The 22,718-nt window shown below is 41.2% G+C and overlaps 1 protein-coding gene across 2 annotated transcripts in view; it reads right to left on the reverse strand.

The window, feature by feature from the left end:
- The window catches only part of WRN (WRN RecQ like helicase), a 40,738-nt gene that overhangs the window by 13,243 nt on the left and 4,777 nt on the right, over nucleotides 1-22,718 (reverse strand). The window contains exons 5-22 of one of the 2 annotated variants that reach the window (XM_084286308.1): nucleotides 21,818-21,967; nucleotides 19,761-19,833; nucleotides 17,776-17,884; nucleotides 16,781-17,198; nucleotides 16,021-16,101; nucleotides 15,078-15,225; nucleotides 14,220-14,295; nucleotides 13,582-13,649; nucleotides 13,091-13,199; nucleotides 11,357-11,425; nucleotides 10,765-10,847; nucleotides 9,758-9,864; nucleotides 8,879-9,066; nucleotides 7,598-7,775; nucleotides 6,817-6,998; nucleotides 5,463-5,564; nucleotides 5,061-5,153; nucleotides 3,613-3,754 (exon numbers count right to left, since the gene is read on the reverse strand). In XM_084286308.1, coding sequence (XP_084142434.1) covers nucleotides 3,613-3,754; nucleotides 5,061-5,153; nucleotides 5,463-5,564; nucleotides 6,817-6,998; nucleotides 7,598-7,775; nucleotides 8,879-9,066; nucleotides 9,758-9,864; nucleotides 10,765-10,847; nucleotides 11,357-11,425; nucleotides 13,091-13,199; nucleotides 13,582-13,649; nucleotides 14,220-14,295; nucleotides 15,078-15,225; nucleotides 16,021-16,101; nucleotides 16,781-17,198; nucleotides 17,776-17,884; nucleotides 19,761-19,833; nucleotides 21,818-21,967 — 2,376 coding nt within the window. The remainder of the gene's footprint in view (nucleotides 1-3,612; nucleotides 3,755-5,060; nucleotides 5,154-5,462; nucleotides 5,565-6,816; nucleotides 6,999-7,597; nucleotides 7,776-8,878; nucleotides 9,067-9,757; nucleotides 9,865-10,764; nucleotides 10,848-11,356; nucleotides 11,426-13,090; nucleotides 13,200-13,581; nucleotides 13,650-14,219; nucleotides 14,296-15,077; nucleotides 15,226-16,020; nucleotides 16,102-16,780; nucleotides 17,199-17,775; nucleotides 17,885-19,760; nucleotides 19,834-21,817; nucleotides 21,968-22,718) is intronic. The other variant, XM_084286309.1, reaches the window with a different exon arrangement.

Below are 22,718 nucleotides of genomic sequence, written 5' to 3' on the forward strand. Positions count from 1 at the left end.
AGATCACAACCAGTGAGCTCATTTTGAAGCAAGCCCCCAGACAGAACTACACTGAGGTTATAACACTATTAAAATATCTCCACTTCTGCACATAGAGGAAGTTACAGGAACAACCCAGCCACTCAAGGCACCAAAGAAAAAAAAACAACACATTAGTGCAGTTTATATTTAATCTGTTCAGGGCAATCTCAGATCCATTTAATACATCACTATGTTTGAATATCTAAGAATTGAGTTTGAGTAGAAGCTATTACCTGTATTTTTAATTTAAAAACTTAAAGAAAAAGCAAATAGGTCAACAACAACAAAAAAAAAAAGCCTGTTTAAATCCCAGGATGTGACGAGGGTGAAGAGCCCGCAACAAGCTGACTACAGATAACTGCTCTATGGCTCCTCCTCTACTTCAGCTCCCTGTTGTAATGTTTTGGCCTTCACTTCAAGGATTTTTTTGTTTTGACAAAGTTGCCTATTTCCTCATCCCTTACTAGTGGTCCACACTGGGGGGAAAAAAGCCAATGAGGTCCTCTGTAATAGGTTCTCATCCCATGATCTCAAAGACCCAAACAGACTGCAGAGGGCTTAAAGCCCCTTTCAGAGGAAGGGAAACTCTGACAGTCTGAAAAGCTGAGAACATTTCTGAAAGAAGGAAGTAACAGAGGATCAAGTGATAGCAGGTCAAAGAGTCTCAAAGAAGTTTTGCTGAGTGTCTCCTCCCCTAGGGAGGAATACATGGTCTACAGAACTACATTTTTTGGATTACACAAATATATTTACACTAAACATATGCTCTAGTGTATACAAAGACTCGAATATTTGCATACATTATATAGCATGCTATTTCTAACACACATAAGATTTAAAAACGTATGCTACAAGTAAGTGTACTGTGATATGCAAGATGACTACGTTATAATCTCAGACAACAGGGGACAGTGGTGTGGAGGCTTGCCTTCTGCATTTACAGGACTCGTTCTTGTAGGCTTTCCAAATGCCTGTTGGCACTTTTTCTGGAATCATCTTTGTGTTAGCTGCCATACAAACACAGGTCTCCTACCCTCAAGAGCCCATTTTGCTTTACAAAGGAGAACAGAACAGGCTGATGCAGAGGAGCAGAGAAAGACAAATCTGAGATGCAGGAAAGGCAGTGGTTAGAAAAGGAAGGCCTGCTGAGCTTCCTAACATCTCCAGGGACCGCAGGGAAGAGCACTCTTGAGAATTTCAGGCAGCCAGGGAGCTCCTGTCCAGCACATGCAGGAGTGGACCAGCAGGAAGAAGGGCTTGTGGCACCCCTTTGGCAGCAGGGCATGGGAACTACGTGGAAGAGAGACTCACCTCACTGCTGCATGGGACCAGGGCACTAAGCCCTGACTGAACTCAAGGGAGTCACCTCCTCCGCAGGCAGAAAAAGCCAAGTCCTGCATCCTCGTGTCTAGACAGCCCTCATTCAACTCATTACAAGCATTATTTTAAAGCTGGAAACGTTCCTTTCAGTTATGCCAGCTACATTAATTACTCCAATGGCTGCATGTTTTCAGAACGGAGTTTTGACTTTAAGAGCAAGTTAACAATAGAAATTTCTATAAAAGGAATAAGATGCAGAACAATAAACGTTTTTCCATATTTGGGACAAATGTCATAGTGTTCTGGCTTCTGACAAGTCAGTCCTACGCCACACTTGCAATTTTAACTACTTAGAAATTACTAAATGTTAGAGTTACTACTAAAAGCCATTTGCAATGAGTCATGAAGCCTATTAATAACAATAAAATCATTGCTGACGTAACTATAAATTCCTGGTCACTGATAAATGATGCACATTTTAAATATCACATTCTTCTTGGTTTAGAATGGTAGTATAATATTTCTATTAATGTATTTCTAGTTCAAGGTTTCCCATGGGGAAACCTTGTTCAGTCTTACTCAGCTTTCAAATATTAAGTGAAACTTGGCCTCCCCTGTGGTCCACCTGAAGTCTGTTGGAGGTCACCTGGACTTATTTGGTAGAAAAAGATACCACTAACTTATAACAAAAAAAAACAACAAACACAAACAACAAAAAAACACATCAATTCTCCAGAAGCTATGTGATCTCTTAAAATAATACACCCATTATCTTCAGACAGATCTGTTTAACTTATGGTGGCACTGAGAGAATATTTCATACATTTCTTCTAGAGGCCAAACTGAGGCAATAGAGCAAAGAAAAACACTTAAAAAATGTATATTAGCCCAGAAAAAATGTATTCTTGTAAGCAATAAGAAGTTATTCCATATTTGCAGTGCCGATTTGGCATGAGTGTCAATTCTGCCAGTAATGTCTAATAATTTAAAGTTGCTTGGATTGTTAAAGTCTGTGTTATAAATGACTAACATATATATTATGTTTTTATATATATATACATATAACCGAAATGGTTGTTAGACATAGGAACAGGCTGCCCAGGGAAGTGGTGGAGTCACCATCCCTGGAGGTCTTTAAAAGACGTTTAGATGTAGAGCTTAGGGATATGGTTTAGTGGGGACTGTTAGCGTTAGGTCAGAGGTTGGACTCGATGATCTTGAGGTCTCTTCCAACCTAGAAATTCTGTGATTCTGTGATATATATATATATATATATATATATATATATATATAACCACTATAAATGGTTAACAATGTATTTTTATCCTAGCCACACTTACGTGACAATTACTTTTATTAAAAAAGCTGCTGTGACATCATTCCCTGAGTGTTATCAGGTACTGCAGGTGATTTTTTTCTGGGCTGTAAACATTTGAAGTGATTTTGTTCTTATGCCCATGTTTCATGTCTGGTGCATTCTTCCCCAGTATTTTAAAAGCTTTGCATGTGAAGATATTCATAGATAATTTATACTTATACTCCTCTAATACGCTACTTCCTGTTTCACTGCTGCAAGTCAGTCAGCAGTACAAAGCCAGAACACAAGCCAGCGCGTGCTTTATTCAAACATAAACCAACAGATTACCAAGCAGAGACCTGTTTGGTCTAACTCTGAAGAGGTTACTCCTTCCAGGACAACAGAAGGGATGATTCTCCACAGAAAAGCCACTTAAGTGTCTCTGCAAAGACATTAAACTCACCATAAAGAGCATAAGGGCTGAAGACTTACAGGAAGAGCTTCAGAACCTCTGCCAATGTTTGGGTTAATAGTCAACTGCCAATAACCTACTCCAAGTAATCCACAAAACACAGGACAGCTCTGTCCAGTGCAAGTAACACACTGTTTCTAAGCTAAGCTCTTGGGCCATATGAGGGTGCACGTTATACCTTTTAGAAAAAGAGCCAAGACAGCAAAAGCTTGGAGACAGCAGCCGTTCCTTCGTTGTAGCTGCACAAGAGGAAAGTACAACATGCTTAGGAGGTTTGCAGCTTTTTTATTCCTGTTGCATTTAAAGGCTACATGGGAAGTGGTGCTGGACAGCTTCAGGAAATTTATCCTACCTCTCTCCAGTTATCTATCTACTGTGAGAAAAAGGTACTAAAAATATAAATGTGCATCAATGTGATGTTTGGTGTATCAATAAATGGTCTGGACACCTTAATGGCCTCTCTGCTCTCAGAGCACAAACCATGATTGTTAATATCACTTACAGATCCTCGTAGAAACAAAATGGGAACTTTAGTTCCAAACTTCTCTTCCAGGGCGCACACTGCAGACAGCAGCTGATAGGCCTGCTGTCCAAAGTCCTGTAAGCCTCCTTCTGAGTCACTGGAGGTCACAAGACGGGAGGTTCTGAAAGGCACAAGGGAAATATACATATATACATATACAAACCAAGTCCTCCCTCCTTTCTTTCAAAGATCATTTAGCAAGTGGTAACCAAATAAAATACACACCTCAGTTTACGTTTATGTGAGCAACTAAAGATGCCTTTAAGCATAAAGAACTAAGATTGAAAGTGCGAGATGAAGCCAAAACCAAGATCACACACAGTTAACCCAATTGCATGTCCAAACACTAAACAGTTCTTCATGGTACTTGCTGCAACAGAACAGTGTCATCTCAGCAATCTTCCAAATTCAGTGTTTAAATATTTGGACTGTCTTTGGCATCAGACTTTGTTTAGTTGCATCTAATAGCCAAGAGATTTTTTTCCTCTCCCCAGTAAACACACACAAAATGGAAACAACTGAAGGAAACAGCAACTCTTTTTTTTTTTCTATGGCTTGTTACTGCATGTGTTACTGACTGGAAAAAAAATTATTGGCACAAATCACTACAAAAAATGGAGAAGGACAATGTTCTATATTCCAAATAATTTCAGTTATGTAACAAATTCACTGTGTTACTGGTTAGTCCAAAACTGGTTAGTTTTGGCAGGGCTCAGACAAAACTTCCTTAATCCTAGAGCATATAGGAAGTGTAAGCAAGCTTGTAACTTTTTTTTGCCAGGAGCAACACACTGTAACATCTCATCTCTGATCATAAAGGACTATGCTATCAGTAAGAACAAGGAATCACTTATTACAGCTTCAGGGAAAGCGAGCATGTATACACACACCACAGCTGGAGGAAAGTGTTTCTGCTCATAGCTGTGTGACTACTGACTCCTGACCCCCTGGCTTCCCTTCAGCACATCCGAGATTATTACCAGCACCAGAAAGAACGTGTGTCAGCACACACTGTTAAGAGGAGAGCAGCTCCCTTAACACTCTGGCCATTTAACCTTAGACACATGGCACCACATCCCGCTTTCAAGGCGTTTCTTTTGGGATTAATTACTCAACAGGACTTACAAAGCGATGAACCACTGTGTATTTCACAGCCTGAGAAAGTTGCTTTAAACCACTTGGGGAACTGTGGCCACAGTTTATTTACAGGCTTTCCCACAGCATAACTTATTGCTTATAACCTGCCTCACAGCTTCTTCAATTATTGTGTAGCAAGTTAGGGACAGCTGTTCAAACAAAGATAAGCTTCAGGCTGAACATCTGCAAAACCAAATGCATAAAAAGTCAATTCTTTCAGGTAATTTGCCTTGTAAGTCAGCCTGAGAGAACATAACCTCTTGTATCAGTCTTAAGGGAAGAATGCTTACCTGCACCTGCAGTTATCACAGCAGTCATCCGTGCCCATGATGCCGGAGGAGACCTTTCGGAGCTGTTTGTCTTCAAAATGAGACAGAATGATTCTACCCAAGGGAAAGTAGGGAATTAAATAAAAGAACAAGAATTTACATTAAATTCATCGCAGAAAACAGAGCTGAAATCAGCATCATTAATTAATTCACTGGGGAGCCAATTACTTGGCCCTGATTCCTCTAAAGAAAAGGAATTTCTTTTCCTTGAGAAGTAAATAAGGAACACTTGATACATCTGTATAAATACGCCAAAGGCTGTATTTCTTGATATTGAAGAGGCCTCATGGCCACAGTTTACCCTTGTGACCGAGTCACAATGACTGAAGCTATACAAAACATGCAATGAAGTGCAGTACTCACTTCCTCCTGCAGCTGTTTGAGGTAAGGTACTTCTCCATTTTTTCCAACATCTTCAGTTTATACAATCGGAACTTTTCACTGCGTATATCAGTTAGAAGATGTCTGTCGGTCAAAATAAAAAGTGAAGAACCGTAAGTATTGACAACTACCCCCCTGCCATACCAACAATGAAGTATCACAGACTGTCTCAGCCAGGTTCACTGGAAACAGCTGGAGAAAATATCCTCCTGAAGCCAGACCCGAGCTACCCGCCTGTTTCTCTATAATCTGGATCCTTACAGCATGGGGCACAGTCAGAACACCATGCTCATGCTTTTCTACAAGGACAATTATTCTAAACTGTGCAGAAGGAGAGACTGAGCTTCTTATAGCACCACAAACTACTAAGCTTCAGAAATCCATGTTGAAAGCCACAGAGCAGGGAGGAAGAGGCAGAGGGCAATTTCACTCAGCCTCTCATTTTCCAGATAAGATCTGTTAAGTTCTGATTGATGCAATTGATGCTACTGCCAGATTAGAAGCCATGCTAGTATATTAGCCACCTTCCTTTTAAGGGATTCTGTGGCAGTATGCTAGGGCACATCTACCTAATGCCTAAAGTAATAGCCTTTACAATAGTCACTGGAAGCATCCAACTGAAAAAAAAATAGCATGGGAGTACTTTATAGGCATATGGAGAACTCACTCTGCCCATGCTCTGAGCTGCTGCATGAGCCAAACCTGAGCTACCACCTGCACCATGCTCTCTGTCACACAAGGCATGGAAAACAAACCAGTACTGCAGGCGTTGGGCTTCACATTAATGCAGCAACACCACTTCCAGCTCAACTTGGGAAGAGGCAAGCTTCTGCCTGCCTGGAAAAGGAAGAACAGAGAAGTACATGGCTTCACAGCCTGGCAGTCTGGTCACACAAGTTCCAAAGACTGAGCTAAGACATTTCTGCAATCCTACACTGCCTAACAACATCAACAAGAGACCTCTACTATCAGGATTTCCTGAGAGAGAGGAGAGAAGGAAAAAATTCTACAGCTCCCAAACTCCTAACGGGCACTGAGAGGTCTATAAACAAGGCAGAGGATTTACAGAACAAGTGACCAAGTTTCATCACTGTCTGCCTTGCAATACATCTTCAGGAAGCAGAACGGGAACAAGGACACTCAATAGACAAGTATGGTAATGTTAACATTATCTAGAATAAATACAACATACTTAGTATCCAGTACTGAGTGTATGCAGAAAAATACTTGGAATTATGCTAACAAGTTCATGATGATTTCAACTAAACCCCTCCTGCTTCTTTCTTTGGATACTTTTTGGCTATCTATGCCGAAGCAGCTGTCTTCAGTCACTTACCTGTTAAAAGTCAAGTCTGCTGCAGCCCACAAGACATGACAAGAAGCAGGAAGCCCATCGCGACCAGCTCTCCCAATTTCTTGATAATAGGATTCCATTTCCTTAGGGGCACCGTAATGAATAACCATCCGGATATCTGCTTTATTGATGCCCATTCCAAATGCCACTGTAGCCACAACACACTACAAAACAGGAGCCACACAGCATAAGTTTTGAAAAGAACATCAAAAATATGTTTGGGTTGCTACTAGTGCTTGCACTGTTGGTGAAAACTTCTTGCCATGACTCAAAATTCAGCCTAAAATACAGCAGCTTCAAATTCTCATTTGACTTCTACTTCACTGGTAACAAGGAGCCTGATCTGGGTCACAGCATGAGCACTGGATTACAGTCGTGAGTAATGCTACATGATGGCAAATGCCTGAGTGTTTTCAGGTAGTTATCCTCAAACTGGTGACAAAACTTGTCCTGAAGAACAACAGAAGCCCCAGGATAGCTCTCTGCCTGCTCAGCTACAGGATGAAAGCAGCTCACAGGATGTTGGAGGACATTGTTCCAGTTACCACCAGCTTCCTTACATGCTATGCATTTTAAGAGATTTACTAGAGGAATTCGAAACATAAGCCAGGAAACATACTGCTGGCAGCACAGGCCAGCAATTTCTTGCCCAGAACAGAGAATATACAAAGTAAATTGGAAACAATGATCTTCCCAAATTCTTTCCCCTACTGGAAACCCTGCAATTATAAATAAGAAAACACAGACTTAGTTTTCTAGATACCTGAATTTCATCCCGCATGAACTGGTGGTGGGTCTCTCTCCTTTTCTGAATTCCCATTCCAGCATGGTACGCGCCACAGGGCACATTCAGTTTAGCCAGCTCAGACACAACTTTTTCTGTGGTCTTTTTTGAAGGGCAGTAGATGATGGTAGGGCCTTCAAACTCATACTCAGAACTGCTAAAAGTAGTAGCAACATGTTAAAACGCAGAACAGATGAAGTGACCCTTTGGCAAAAACTCCGCTTGACCCTAATTGAAAAAGCAACACAGCTTTCTGCAGCAACTCATCATCTTGGAGATTTAAACAGATCAGATAATATGTTATGCAGAGATAATACCACGATTAGCATGAAATGTCATCACTACATACAGAAGTACCATAGATTAAAGCCAGCTTAGCATCTTCCCACGGAGCTATTGGATCAAATATATTTGTGCTCCTAGGTTGCTTGCACACAGCTTTCAGTGCTTGAGACTGATCTCCAGACTTCACAGCATGTGAAGAGCCCTTTGCAAAGCAAGAAAAAGGAGGCATTTCGCCCCTTTTACAAAAAGGTAGTACTTGTTTACAAGTTGTCTGTCCTTTGGAAAAGCAGACTTGGCAGTCTTGTGTCTTGCAAAACACAGATTATTTTGGTCCATGCTGGAGAAGTAGCAGCATAAGGCCTCCCAGTTCCCTGAAAGTCATCTGGAAACAAACTTTTACAGATGCCACTTAAAAGGTCTACGTTTATGTAATAGCATACAAATGAGCTACGAGATTTATTTATATTGCTGTAGAGTCACACACTGTAGCTTGTGACAAGGAGATGAAAGTGGCAGGAAACCCACTCTTGTGGGTATACTGGTGGGTCTGCTAACAGAAAAGGACTGCTAGATCAGCCTTCTCAGAAAAAAATACCACAAAAAAAAATATTTTAGATTAGTTATCAACCCACGCTATCGTTTAGGAAGGAACCCACCAGCTAATACATCACTCTCAGTCAAATCGCTGGAGTGCTGGCAGGTCTCCTGAGCACAAAACAATCCTGAAAACCCTACAGTGAACAACATGCAAACAGTGGGATACCACAATTCTTTGCCTCAAAACCTTTTTTAAACTAGGGAAGGAAGATAAAGGGCAGGGGGGAGAACATGATGAATGACTAGGGAGAGAGTCCAGGCACCTCTTCACCAGATCATTTGAAGACTGGTGACAGTTTTTAGTACACCCTACTGATACCTTGGTATTTAATACTTTAATATCTGACAGAACAACACAAAACAGGCTTAAATCCTTACCTTCCTTTCCTAGTAAGGAATTGCTTCAAATCCCTAATCACATTTCCACTCTGTCGTCCAACTTCTAAGTACAGGTTCGGTCTGTCAAAGCTTGTACATGTGACCAGGGGATTCTTCAGATTCAGGCAATTCACTATGTCCTCTCTAATCGAGGGACTTGCAGTGGCAGTTAAAGCAACAATGGGAACCTGAAATAAAAAGACAGCAAAAGTCCAATACCTCTCAGTGATTTAAGATCATAAGTCAAAACTGATTAGCATGTAAACAGGCACTTTAATCTGATTATGCTCACTGGATCAGCTCAGCTATTTGGAAAACAGTTAATATTTCGCCTCCTGGAGCTCTGGTCTGCACTGTTAAGGAGGGTAGACATTGACAGAACATTTAATGTACAGAATCTTCTTAATTCCTATCTTTAGTTGCATCTCTGTGAGTCTGCAGCAATTTTCTGATGCGATTGGCTAAGGTTAGGGAACACATAGGGAAAATTTTCAAGAATAGGATCTGAAGTTCAGGTCTAAGTTTTGAAGTTTATCCAATAAATGCTTTTGGAACGCATTTGGAAGTTTTAACTGTTTGTCCTTGCAAGTAAACCAGGAGCTTAGGATCAACACCTTTCAGCACACAGGGATCCAACAAAAGTAATTATTTTTCAGAAGTTTTGGCAGTCCAGGTTCAGAATATCCTCTATTTAAAGATTTGGAAAAAAGATCAAAACCACAATGAAGTTCACTCTCTAGCAAGGACTTGCACAAGCTCCCAAAAACAGCACGGTAAGCACTCCCAAAGAGTAACATAAAGTGATAAAATGTCAAGCTATTGTGTGAAATTAAGTTGTATCCTCTTACATTGGAAATCAAACACCTCTGAAAACCTTACCATTGGCAGAGTCTTCTTTAGTGAGCCTAAGGTTCTGAAGGAATTTCTGAAGTCGTGGCCCCATTCAGAAATGCAGTGAGCTTCATCAACAGCTATAAGGGCAATACCTGGTGGGGACAGAACCACAGCACGGATGCAATACTTACATGGCAAATAAACCACCATTTTTATATAGGCTTTTTTTTGGTACAAATTAGATGAAACAGCTCTAACAGATCCTCCCCCCCCCCATACACTTCTCCTTCCTTATCCAAGCTTCAAATCTCCAACACATCACCTACAAAGGGTCAAATTTGTAAACCATTACTGATGGTTATGCCCTTTTTTTCCCCCCCCTTTCCAAACTGCCTTACTACTTGTCAAAAATACTGTTTACAGACATCACCAGTTTCCTGGATTGTAAAACAAAGCCTGAGAATCTCAGGACTGTATTGAGGAACCAAATATAAGTTCAGAAAAATACCAGATGAGAAGTGTTAAAAGACGTGCCTGGAAAATACCCTTGCCATTTCTAAATCAAAAAACTCCTTTACTTGAGTCCAGATACGGCATTCTAATCGACACGTTCAAAGTGCCCTGGTGTCAGAGAGGCCAAGCATAAGCGTAAGCTTCCCAGAACTCCAGACATTCAGATTGTTCACCATCTTCCTGAACAGTATTACTTGTCTGCAGGTCTACAAACTCAGTTCCCTAAACAAAGACTTTTTTTTTTCTGTGTTATCTACCTAGGATTTACACTGTTATGATGATGCACGAGCTGCAACATTCTGTTCGACAGAACTTACCAAGATGCAATAGTGTTTCAAAACAGAATTTTATTGCTGTATTTTGAGAAAATCTGACAAGTTAAGACACTATAATGGATCTTCTGACACTGCCTGTTGGCAGCCAATACACTAGCCTCCAAGCTCACTAGTGGTGAGAAACAGGCATGAAGTTGTCACACCATTAAAAAAGTTAATCATGAAATGAAGCTGCCTGCCCCCTCAACCTTACCCCCAACTTACCAATAGTTTGGTCAAGATCCTGAAGTAGGTCCAAATTCCCTGAGCAGAACTCGGGTGTCATGTATATGACTCTGTATTGACCCCTGCAACACCAAGAAAATACTTGGTCACAGAAGGAGACCCCCCAGACAACCCAACCAACCAAAATGAAATCGTGGCTATCTAGATGTAAATGAGAACACGGACAGACTTCTGAGTGGGCAACAGAAGGAAGGAAATGAAGATAGTGTAAAGCATTCCAGATCAGTAGGAAAACAAAGCAGTAAACAGTGCGACAGGAGAGAGATTTACCAGCCTTCAGGGCTGGAAAGGGCTGCTGTGTTGACTCTGCGACAAATACAGGTTTAAGACCTGTGATTCCCGTACAAACCACGGCACAAAGCTGAATCAATAACCCCCCTCTCCAGGCAGAGGGCACAGGAGGGTGGCTCTATGCCTCCCAAACGCTCATTGTGGGTAAACGTAAGCACTATTACTGACTGCAGGTTCAAGGCCTGAGCCAGGACTGAGAGTTTGTAAGATGACAAATTCACCTCTCTCAAATACAGATGCATTAGGGCCTGCAGTCCCAAACAGCATAAACAGGACTTACGCTTTGATGCCATCTCTGACGTTTTTCGACTGAGCCGAACCAAGCAAGCATGCTGGAATCCCTGACATGCTGCAGCAAAAAAGCACAGTCACATATCGATTTACTCATGAACACTTCCCACCTCAGTTTTCAGCCTATGCCAGCGCTTGGTAAAGGAAGCTCAAGCTGTGGGGTCAGAGACTACTTCCTTCCAAGGCCCTTTATGGGAAAAGCCTTTCAGAAAACAGTAGCAATCAGTCACTACAGTCACTATTCCTGACACCCACATCCTTGTCCATTCCCTGTCCAGTTGTCCCCTCTAGACACAGACTTCACTAGTGCAATCAGATTAAAATCATTTGCTTTCACATGAGTTAAGTTCCCTAATAAAGCATCCAAAAGAACAAAATATAGCAGGTACATTTTCTCATTACCTTATGCAGTTCATCAGACTTAGATAAAAGCTTGCTAGCTGCTAATTTTTTGCCCCACCCTATGATTTCTTCTAGGCTACTGGTGCTACATCTGCTAGTTTTCAATCAGGTGGCTGCTTTTTAGTGTTTAATACAATAATGATGCTTACTAACTCAGCTAATTTATATTTGAGCTCTTCCAGGACAATGCAACCCATCTCCTTAACTTGGTGATGTGCTGCATTTTAATACAGCAGTATGTTTTGATAGCTTTTTCCCCCCTCTCATTCTTCATTCCCTGGTAGAACTGCACCCAGACTGACAGCCAAATCACTGAATTGCATTAGGCTGCAGAAATTCACTCTCTTCAGCCTTCAAAAAATCAATGACCTACTGAGAAGGTAGTGAATAAACGCTTTACACTGAGGAAAACAGTACAAAAGCCAAAGAAGTGGCTGAATACATATAGACACCCTGCTGATTAATACTTGGGCCAGAAGCTGGCTATACAGCCAGCTGAGGCTCTCCAGCTATTCATTTGCACAAAGCCAGAATTTGCCGCAGAAAATACCACACGTAATTGATGTTCCTTTCTTCAAAATCTTCATATCCCCTCTGTCACAAAAGACATGCCCTTTCTAAGCGTGACAAGGCAGGAATGAACTAGATAACTCAGCGTGATTCCAACAGACTCTCCCAGGCAGTAGCTAAAATAAAGGTATCAACAGTGAATAGCTGTTATAACAGCAAATAAGTATAAAAAGCAGGTATTAAAATCAAAGATTTTGCCCACACCTATAACTGTTCATGTAAGAGTGACTCAGTGTTGCCTACTTAAAAGGTCTGTGGCAGGATTTAAAAGTGAAGACAACAGGTGTTAGACCTATCTCACCATCCATCTTAGAAATCTATGTCATAACCTTGATCTGAATGGCCTTCATCTTCCAGCTCTGTATTGTTCAGCTCTTACTGTTTGGACCCAAAGGAAGCCCTGTGAAATTCTGACAGAGCTCTCATGGGCTCAGACAATACGTGAAGTTCCTCCATTCATTTGTTCTGCATAAACAGAGCCTCTGAATACAGAAATAATTGAGAAGGATCTACCTTCAGAAACCACCCACCAGCACAGGTCCTTTGCAAATTCAGCCTCCAAATCCTGTAGTCGCCAAATCCAGTGATCTTTAGATCCCTGAATTAATTTAGTTTACATGCATTCCTGGAGAAACGTACGTTTTACAGCTGAAACACAAACAGCTTGCTGTACAAAGCTGCAGCCTTAAACACTGAGAAATGCCACGAGCAGAATCCACGGGTTTCCACAGAAAATACAGCAATTACTTACGTCAGCTGCAGTACCTGGTCTTCCATCAAGGAAATAAGAGGACAGATGACGATTCCAGTACATCCAGTGTAAACAGGAGGGAACTGGTAGCACAAACTTTTCCCATATCCTTGAAGAAAAAAGAAAAACACAGGCAGAAGTGAAACAACGCATAGCTATGTTTTATAGCAGTATAGAAAGTATAAAACAACTCTGACACCTTCCTGAGCCCTAAAAATGAAGCTGATGTTTGTCCCCCTAGCAGACAAACAAAGATGCAAGATATATATTATTGGCATCCATTCAATGTCCCTCTCTACTTCAAGGCCAGCAGGGAAAAAAAATAGACAACTACAAGCAGCCAGCACAGCTGGCCAAAGTTTGCAGTCTCACACAAGTCCTGGGCACTCTGCTCCTAAGAGCCACATGGACAGTCCCCAAGTTCCAATGTCCTATTCTCCCCTAAAAGAAAAAGATTTCTCACTGCTTTTTAGGACACAGAAGTAACTTACCAGTTGCCATTACAACAAGATTATCTCTTTTGTCTTCTAAAACAGAACTGATCACTTTCCACTGGACCCTTTGAATTAATGGAAGAAGAATATTTTACTTTTGCCACCACACATTACATTACATGTAAATTGTGTTGAAGAAACCCTTTTAGCTGCCTGATAGTTTCCTCTTTGCATGCTGCAACCAGTGTTTATTCTACTGCAGGTGGTTCCACCAGTGTTACAATGGGGATCTCTAATAAGACTTGGACAATCAGCATTAGAGACAGACAGAAACCCATCCCTCCTTAACTAGAACCGCACAAAGATAAACTTCCTTAGTATGTTTATCATACAGAGAACAACATCTGTGCAAGCTTACAGTGTTTGTTCTTTGAAATACCTGAGCTAGACCTGGTACAAAAACATTTGATCACTAGAGGTTTGCCAACAGCATAGTCAAGAAACTCATCCCCTATTGTGAAAGTACAGTGCTTCAGTTAGCATTCCATGAGCTTGGTTTGATATTTCACTGTGGCAAACACTGCTTTTCCTAGGAATTTTGCACAGGTCCAAGTTTGATAATGGTTCTTAAATTAGTAATAAAAGCTATTCTGAATTGAAAGAGAGGAAAGAAAGCAAATTGAAAACATACTTACGGTTTAAAAGAAGAATGCCCAAAATAAGTCTTCAGACATGTGACCTGGATTTCACTAGGTACGGGCAGCAACGGATCTTTAGTGAGAGAAACAAAGACTTGTATGTGATTGTCTTTTAAAGAGACAAAACTTTATCTTGACAGACGGTCACAGTTAGTGAGCCCAGGGCCTAAGATTTGGAAAATTCCAGTAGAAAGAGATAGCAAGTTTGAAGATATTTACAGGCTAAAATAGAGGATTGAAAGAGAAACAGACAGATTGCTCAGAGACCCGGCATGAAGGAGAGCATACGGCTTTATTAATGAGATAATAAAGCAATAGACACTGTAAGGCATTGCTACATTACTCGGAATGTGTTCCGAAGATGTAACAGAGATGTTTTATTAGGCATCCCTTTTAAGACCTCACTGAAGTCATGCTATTTAATACCTGATGCTGCAATTTGCTAACAAAGTCATGGTCTGAAGATGTCAGATGGGGAAGAACCTAATCTTACAGCAAACAGAGAAGAAACATGTTCAAAATGTCCATTGGAATTTATGGTTAATATTCAGCAGTAGAAGGCATTACTCTTCCACCTCATATTTGTTTGCTGGGCAGGCACACATCCCCTGTAACAGTCTGTCAGGCAATTGTTTAGAGAGATGAAGAGACAGCCTACAGATCACGGCACAAATCTATGCTTCGACAAGGATGCCTTTAAGTTTTCATCTTGAAACATCATCAAGTATTCCTTTAATAATCCAGGTCAGCTTTTACTTTCTGTTTCAAGAAATCAAGCACAAAATATTACACACCTGACTCTAGTGATTTTTTTTCTTTCCTCCCTTCAATCCCGCACCGTGATTTAAAACATACCCCAACATTCCTCCTCCTCTTCTTCAATGCCTTCATCTTCATCTCCATCTGGTGCAACATTCAATTCTGGGTCATCTGGAGTTTTCCTGGCTCTGCTGGATTCATTTTCAGTCAAAATCCCTTTAGATTTGTCTACATCTTCTAAAGACTGAGAGTTCGGAAGAATAAGTTAATTCAGTACACAAAAGGGAAGACACAACGCGTGCCTGAGGTAATAAGACATTGGGGCACATGAACTGTAATCTAATTACAGCACAGAAGATGGACATGCAGCACAGACACATCTAAAAGAGACTCAGTCCTTCCCTACATGGAAATTCATGATTTTTGTCCCCATATCTTTGAATCTTTCTTCTTACTTAGCATGTGTGTTAAGTTCATGAACACCTGTGACTGCTCTAACGAAATTCATCAATTCACTTGAAATACATGAACTCTTTGGGATGCGGACAAGAAACAGTGGAAAGAGACAAAATACCTAAATCACCATCTCAGGAAAAAAAAAAAAAAAAAAAACAAACAACAACATTACACAAGTAAAACACTTAAGAGGCCTACAAAACATACAGAGATGAAGCAGCCTGTCTGACTACCCAGATTAGCAGTATCTATAGAGCACAAACCACTCTCTCAGATCAGACTCTCAGACGAGGGTTTGAACACAACAGCAAAACAGGTGATGAATGATGATCTACAAAGGTGTGGGAAACAGTTGGGTCAAATTGAAGCTGGTACAGCAAAGCTGTAGCAGGATATATGGGATACTGAGATCCTACACTGGTAAACTGAATTCTTCAGGTTTCCACACATTCTTCTGCCCAAATTTTTTGAGCAGTATCTATTTGCTTCATTCCCTCACCTCACTGATGCTATGTTCCACCATGACCTGACATAGTATCATCATTACAAAAGAAAGGAAAACCCAAAACGCTGAGGCACTCACCTTAAGCATCTCCATTTCCAGTTCTTCATCACTTTCAATGACACAGGAAATATTATGTTTGTTATCTGTGGCACATTCCTCCTAAGAAGAAAACACGTGTATTATTTTTTTTCCTATCAGCGAAGTTATTGCTATTTTTACCTACATCTTCTCAACCTTCTGTACACACTACAAGCTTCCTCTGTATGCTGTTACTTCTTACTAACAAAATAAATAAGCTTGATCTTTAGCTGTGAAGCCCAGTCTATATAAAGCACGTCTGGAAAAAAAGTGTTAGAATGCTACAAGGCCCTGTAGTAAGAGACAAAAGCAACAGAAGTATCACCAGATGTGGGGAACACTTGGAACATAACGAAATTGTAATCAGATTAAGAGGCATCGATCCACATTAAGCAGTCACTAGAAAGACTGCCATTCAGAGGGCCCTTAAAGATCTGCTTTTTATTTATGACCAAGGTGGGGATGTTGAAGTGCAGAATCTGTCCCCACTCAGCAGGAACTTCATATCATATTTTACTGGCACCAGCAAGAGGAAAGCTAATCAGAACATCTAGAGTTCCTGCATTCAGCACTAATCCTCCCAACTGCATGCCTAAAGGGGAGCTCGGTGCTTGACTACCTCCACAAACATTTTCTTTCCACTAGCCCACTTTAATCTTCTCTCATCTCAGCAAGAACTTTTAAAAGTCTTGTGGGAAAGGAAGAGTGAGATCACTTCCTCTGGTGAGTGTCCATGATTAACAAGGTCCTCTCTCATTACCTCAGGCATGGCTTTGCTGAGATACTCTTCTGCAGCCTGATGTTCCAACATCTGAAGTTCTTGCTCAGTAATGTCCAGCGACATGAAGTCATTTCTGTCTGCTCTGTCCATAGAGCCAGCTGCTTCCTCCCCGTCTCCCACAGCAGCGTTACCTCTCTCTGCTTCTCCTTCATCAATATCTCCCTCCCAGAGGCCAGCTAGCGTAGCATCAGAGCAGATGTTGATGTCACCTTCAAGTTTTTTAGCAAGTTCATGCATTTCAACTTTTTGTGCTTCAACGCTTGCTGATTCCACTTCAAGTTTTGTTGGAGCTTCACCACAGTTCCTCTCCAGTACAGAAGGGGAACATGAAGCAGCAAGCAGAGTGCTTCGTAAGGCTTTTACGTTCTCTGAAATGTCAGCTAGTATTTCCGCAGCCCTGGAAGTTAAAACAAGAAAATTAAACCAAAATTGTAAAGATAATGGTAAACGGTAAGAGGTAAAATACATGCTAGCCACCAAATAAAACTGAAGATTCCAAAGTATTGTTTCTCCAGGTAAATTATGTCCAAAATTTCACTTACAAAAGCTCATCGTACAACTGCAACTGGTATCCAACTTTCAGAGGAAAGATCTAATTTCTTTACACAGAAGAAAGCCTACAAAATTCTCTACGCATAGTGTTTGTAGTATCGCCATGCAGTAAGGCTTCAGACTTATAATTAGTCATGTGAGAGGCTGTAGTTTCTATTAAAAATGTCTTGCTGTGCATTTCAGCAAGAAAATAAACATATTAGCAAAGTTCAATGTCAAATCTATTGCAATAAACATCAGGGAGCATCTGTGCTCTGCTGTGTCTATATGTAAAGGCAAATGTTCCCACCAAGTGAACTGTGCTTTGCATTCTTTTCTTGAAAAAGGATGCAAAGTTAACAGCTACAGCTGCCAACACATTTTGTTTTACTGAACATCAGCATACAAGCCCAAAACAGCTGTCGGGGTGACAGAAGCCTGACCTCTGCAAGCTTCCAGGTTGTCCGGATGAGTCAGGGATCCGAGAAGCCAGGTACACCATCTCTTCAGCTAGTGAGCCCAGGTGCTCCTTCACGTCATCTGACACGTTACCTACAGGAAGCACCAGCACAGTTAGTCCACAGTCACTCAGGTTTAACAGCTACACACACAGGTACTCAAACAAACTCATCTGTACTTCCACAAGCTAACAAGACAGCTGTTTCCTGTGCTTAAAAGTGTAGTATAGTGAGGCATGGCAAAGCTTCCACGTCCTTCAGCAGCACGCCCCTTCCAGCAGCCTGCTACACATGCTGATGGAAAGAGGACACAGAACAGGACTCGTATAAATTGATCACTGTTCAGGCTCCATCCCACTTGGCTGCTGCTTTCTGGAAGCTGGAGGGCACACTGGGGAAGAATCAGTCTGTCTGAACTTTCTTCCACGAAAGCTGCTAGCTGCTTCCTGAACCTGCTTGCACTCTTCGCTTTTGCAACTTCCACAGCACGGCGTATGCATGTGAGATACACTCCTCACGCCTGAGCTGCACTTTCACCTGAAACCTCTTGGCTGTTGGAGTTGTAAGGAACTGTAACTCAGCGTACCACATCCATCAGCCACAGATCACTCACTGTGGTGAGTTTTTGGTTGGTTGGTTGAAGACCTTCAGTCTCCTCTCTCCACCCCCAGCCAAACCCTGGATGCACAGACACATTCTGCTTACTGACTGCCAGCGTTCACAGAAATGCACAGGGCTACTAGGTGTGTTTTTAAGACACAGTTCAAATTATTCAATATGCATCTTTTCCACAGCTGGAAACTACTGTCCTACTGACAGAAATTTAATAATTGGACTGCGTGGACAACCCTCAGGACTGCTAACATAAGATAACAGTCTAGCTCTTAACAGCTTCTCAAATGAAGAAACTCAACTTTTTTGCACAGACATTAACTCAGTACAACCCCTCTAGTCATGGGCCACTATTTTTCACACACAAACTGCACGAGTCTCCCCTTTTCTCCCAACTAGACCTTCACTATCAGGCAGCTGGGAGCAGCTCAGTCACATTGCGTCAGAGACCATTACTCACATAAATCAGCAGAGACTCATAAATAAATTTGTTTGGTGTTCTTGTTGTTCACCTGTGGGCTTTTGTTCACTTTTGTTTTCACAAAAGCGATGCATCTGTGTTGAACAGATAGCTATTTCCTTTGCATGAGCATTTTAGGACTTGCAATATCAGTAACAAAAGAATCCAGATGTTTAGTATAACATCACTCCTGGGCCCTTTTCTCATGGAAAAGTTTTTCCCATAGGTTTCAGATATCAGTCCCACTAAAGCAGCTAACACTGACATGCTGACTAAACTGAAGCCAAAAATTGCACCTCGTAAAAGGAATAGTACTGCTGTCTTTGAGAGACAAGAACTCAGACAGTACAATAAGGAAACAATTTTTTCCCTTTTTATGCCATAAACTATATGCAATATTCAGTCTTCCTTATGAATCACATAACTGAAGGAAAACCAAGATTTTAGAATCATTTTTCTGATCAAGTAAATAGAGCTGAGTTGTTCTGAAAAAAAAAAAAAAAAAAGGGCCCTATTTATATACATCAAGAAAAGTGTTACTTAATAACACGTATTTATTTTGTGGTCTTTTTTCTTCTTAAATTAGATTTTCCTCCGTGGGTCAGCAGAATTGACAGCAACTCACTGAAGTGTTTCCAAAACCAAACTGGAATGACAGCAGGAATTCTTAGCATCTCCTCATGCTGCAGAAACAAATGACATACCCAGGCTGCACTCCCACGTCAGCGTGGAATAGTATGAGTATGGTAACACAGGTCACCGAAGAACCTTTACAATCTGCACTCTCTGGAAGCTGTCTCTAACCTCCAAGAAGCCAGAAAATTGTGACACTAAAATACTATGAAAAAAAGCCATTGGGAAATGGAATACATTCTTTATGCTGAAACATGTAATTTACCTCTTCTTTCTCCAAATAATTTCCTGTCGTTGCTATTCATATTTTTCAGTTTTTGATAAATGATGAAGCCAGCCTGCAAAGGAAAGGGAAAAAGAGTAATACTTAGTACTCCACAGAGAAACCACATTTTAAACCACGTTTTATCTAAACAAAATTGCCAAGAACTAGTTTGGCACGCCATGGCATTAATTCATTGCAAGCATTGTAAATTCTGACTTCTCAGGCCATGTCATACAACAGTCAATGGTCTCCCTTACTGCCTTGTTAATCACAACCACATTACAGCTTACAGAATGTTTCACAAAAGGCAGAGTCCTGACTTTGGTCTGCATCAGAGTGGACACTTGTGACTAGATCCCAGTGTAGTTATTCTATAAAGTTAGCTGCAGATAGAGAGCTCTAAGTACATCATTCCCAGTCTCACCATCTGCTCCACCTCATTCAGATTTTATGTAATGCTCCAAGAGAATAGTTATCAATCTACTAAGATTCTGCGTGCTTTATATTTCCCTTGATGTGAATAAGTTCTAGCAGAAGAATGCAGCCTAAAGCCAGCAATGAGCTAATTAGGCTACACGTGTTAATCAAGGCATCTCAAAGAAGAAAGAAACAAGTTACTCCCTCGTGTTTCCCTGTGATGCTCCAAAAGGCAGGCCAGGTGAAGGCAGCACAGCAAGGAAGAGGTTTTGCCTAGAAAACGCTGGTTACAGCTGCCGCACCAGGCAGCTCTGAGGACCAAAAATAGAGCCCCTTTTTGTGTTCTGCACCTCCACAGGAGCTAAACACTCCACAGCTTAATAATTAACTAGAAAACTTAATTATTAACTAGAAAATATGCAATGTTTCTAAATCAGAAAACAGGGAGTGCTGTCCTGCTTCCCTTCCTCTATCCGACCTAGTCACAGAACTACAATCCTGAGGGGTGAAGAGATTAAGTGCAATATTCAAGCAGCACCAAAAAAAAGAATTTTCTCCCAGGAAGCAGGTAGCACCCAGTTGCACATGGCTAAGCCAGAATCCAGAACCAAGGGAAAAGCTCTCTCCTTTCAAAATGGAAAAAAAAAAAAAAAAAAAAAAAAACCCACACAACAAAAACAGACTTCTCCAGAGCTACAATAATTGATATACAGCAGAACCAAGTTGCATTAGCCACTAGAGAAGATTACACTTCTTCAGAGCTGCTCATTAACTTTAACTCGTGTATCATATTCTGCAGGAGCTGAGAAAACTGGATTTTGCTCAATAAGCAGCTCAGCAAAGATGACTAAAAAGCCCCCAACAACAAAAAAAAATCAGTTGAAAACACTACCAAGCTACAGCAAATACCTGCAAACAAGGGAACCCAGGAAAAATTACCCACGGTTCACTTCTATAAGTGGTTATTGCACATAAGAACTATGCATCAGCTGTGCCACACGTGGGACAGTAACTCTGAAAGACTTCACACAGATAAAGATAAAATCAACATGATTGCTCCATCAAAATTCACTTTCCTCAGGTGACAGCTTGAAGCCAGTCCAAATGGATAGAGATTCCTCTGGCATACTTCTCGATGCCCATAGTACTTGGCACATTGAAAGCATGGCAGAGCTTCCAGAACTGCTTCAGCAACAGGCTTCAATGAAAAGGCAGATTTTGCAACATCATTAAAAAAAAAAAAAAAGTGAAGACCTCACAGGAGGTTCAAGGATGCTGTGAAATTTGGTTTCTTTTTCCTGTCTACATTCAATTTTCTGCATGAAACATCCAATGCAGCATGCTCTTCGAGTGACCTCAGTTGCCTGTCTCGATGCTGAGTCAGGTCCAAGCAGCACCACCTTCAGCAGAAATAGATGGCATGACAGTGCCATCTGTCATGAATGCTGCAGCTCAAAAAGCAATTTAATACAGACAAGGAATAGGAGAGTAAACAGCATGGCGGTATTTCCACCTCGAAACACCCCATATCCACACTGGACCATGAAGTCTTCCAATGCTGACCAAGTTCTGTCGCAGAAAGGTGCTAAAACCAAACAGCACATTAGAAGAGGTATTTATAGATCTTTTCTTGTACGTACGTATGCATCTGTGGCTGCATACAGTTTCTGCTCCTCATTGAGTGGAAACTTTTCCCAGTTGCTGCAGCGGACAGTCTTATCTTTCAGAAGCTGCTTCCCAAAAAGGTGTTTTACCAGCCCATTTAGGCTCCATAACTCCTTACACTTCAGCTGGAAAAAAATAAATAAAATAAACTCGTTTAAAGGAGAAAGCAACTGCACTTGTCAAAACGCATTTGCAGAAACAGCAAAGCGTACTTAATACTTCATTAGAAGCAGAGATCTAGATTAGGCAGAATAAACTATCTTCCTCAAAGCACCGATTGTTCTTCAGGCCTAATTCTGCTGTCATCATATTAAAAGATAATTTGGCCATTAGAAACACCTATTTTCCTCCCCTAAACCTGTACTGCTGTAGGACATCCCTACATTGTCAAGCTGGGAAGGCATTAGGGCTGGGTGAGTCCACGCACTGTGAGGCAGTGCTGTCACACTATGGAGAAAAAGAAAAAAAAAAGAGAAACTTGTACAACGGTCACCAGGCTGAGACAAGAGCCAGAGACTTAGTTGTCAGCCCCGCTCTCCCCCAGGATTTTGGCAACAATATTTTGCTATTGAAAATAATAGTGATCAGGATATATTTAATGGAAACGTGGGAGTATCAGGGGCAGCTTGTAACTGTTCTGTCATCTTTTGCAAGCCTGAGAAACCAAGTGCGAGCCAAAGAGCAGTGATATGCCACGCTAGCCATTATTCACTGCACTGTGAAGCAGTTCCTGGAAGACTCCAGAAACCAGCCCGCCATGCTGCTGTCTCCAATTGCTTCCATAATGTTAGCTGTCAGTCACAGCTGCTACATCCCATTGCCTCGCCGGGCTCTGGGAGCTCGGGAAGCTTTCCTTCTGACTCCAAGGAGCCAGGG

The sequence above is a fragment of the Netta rufina genome (assembly GCF_964035555.1).
Source record: "Netta rufina genome assembly, chromosome: 4".
Taxonomy (NCBI): Eukaryota; Metazoa; Chordata; class Aves; order Anseriformes; family Anatidae; genus Netta; species Netta rufina.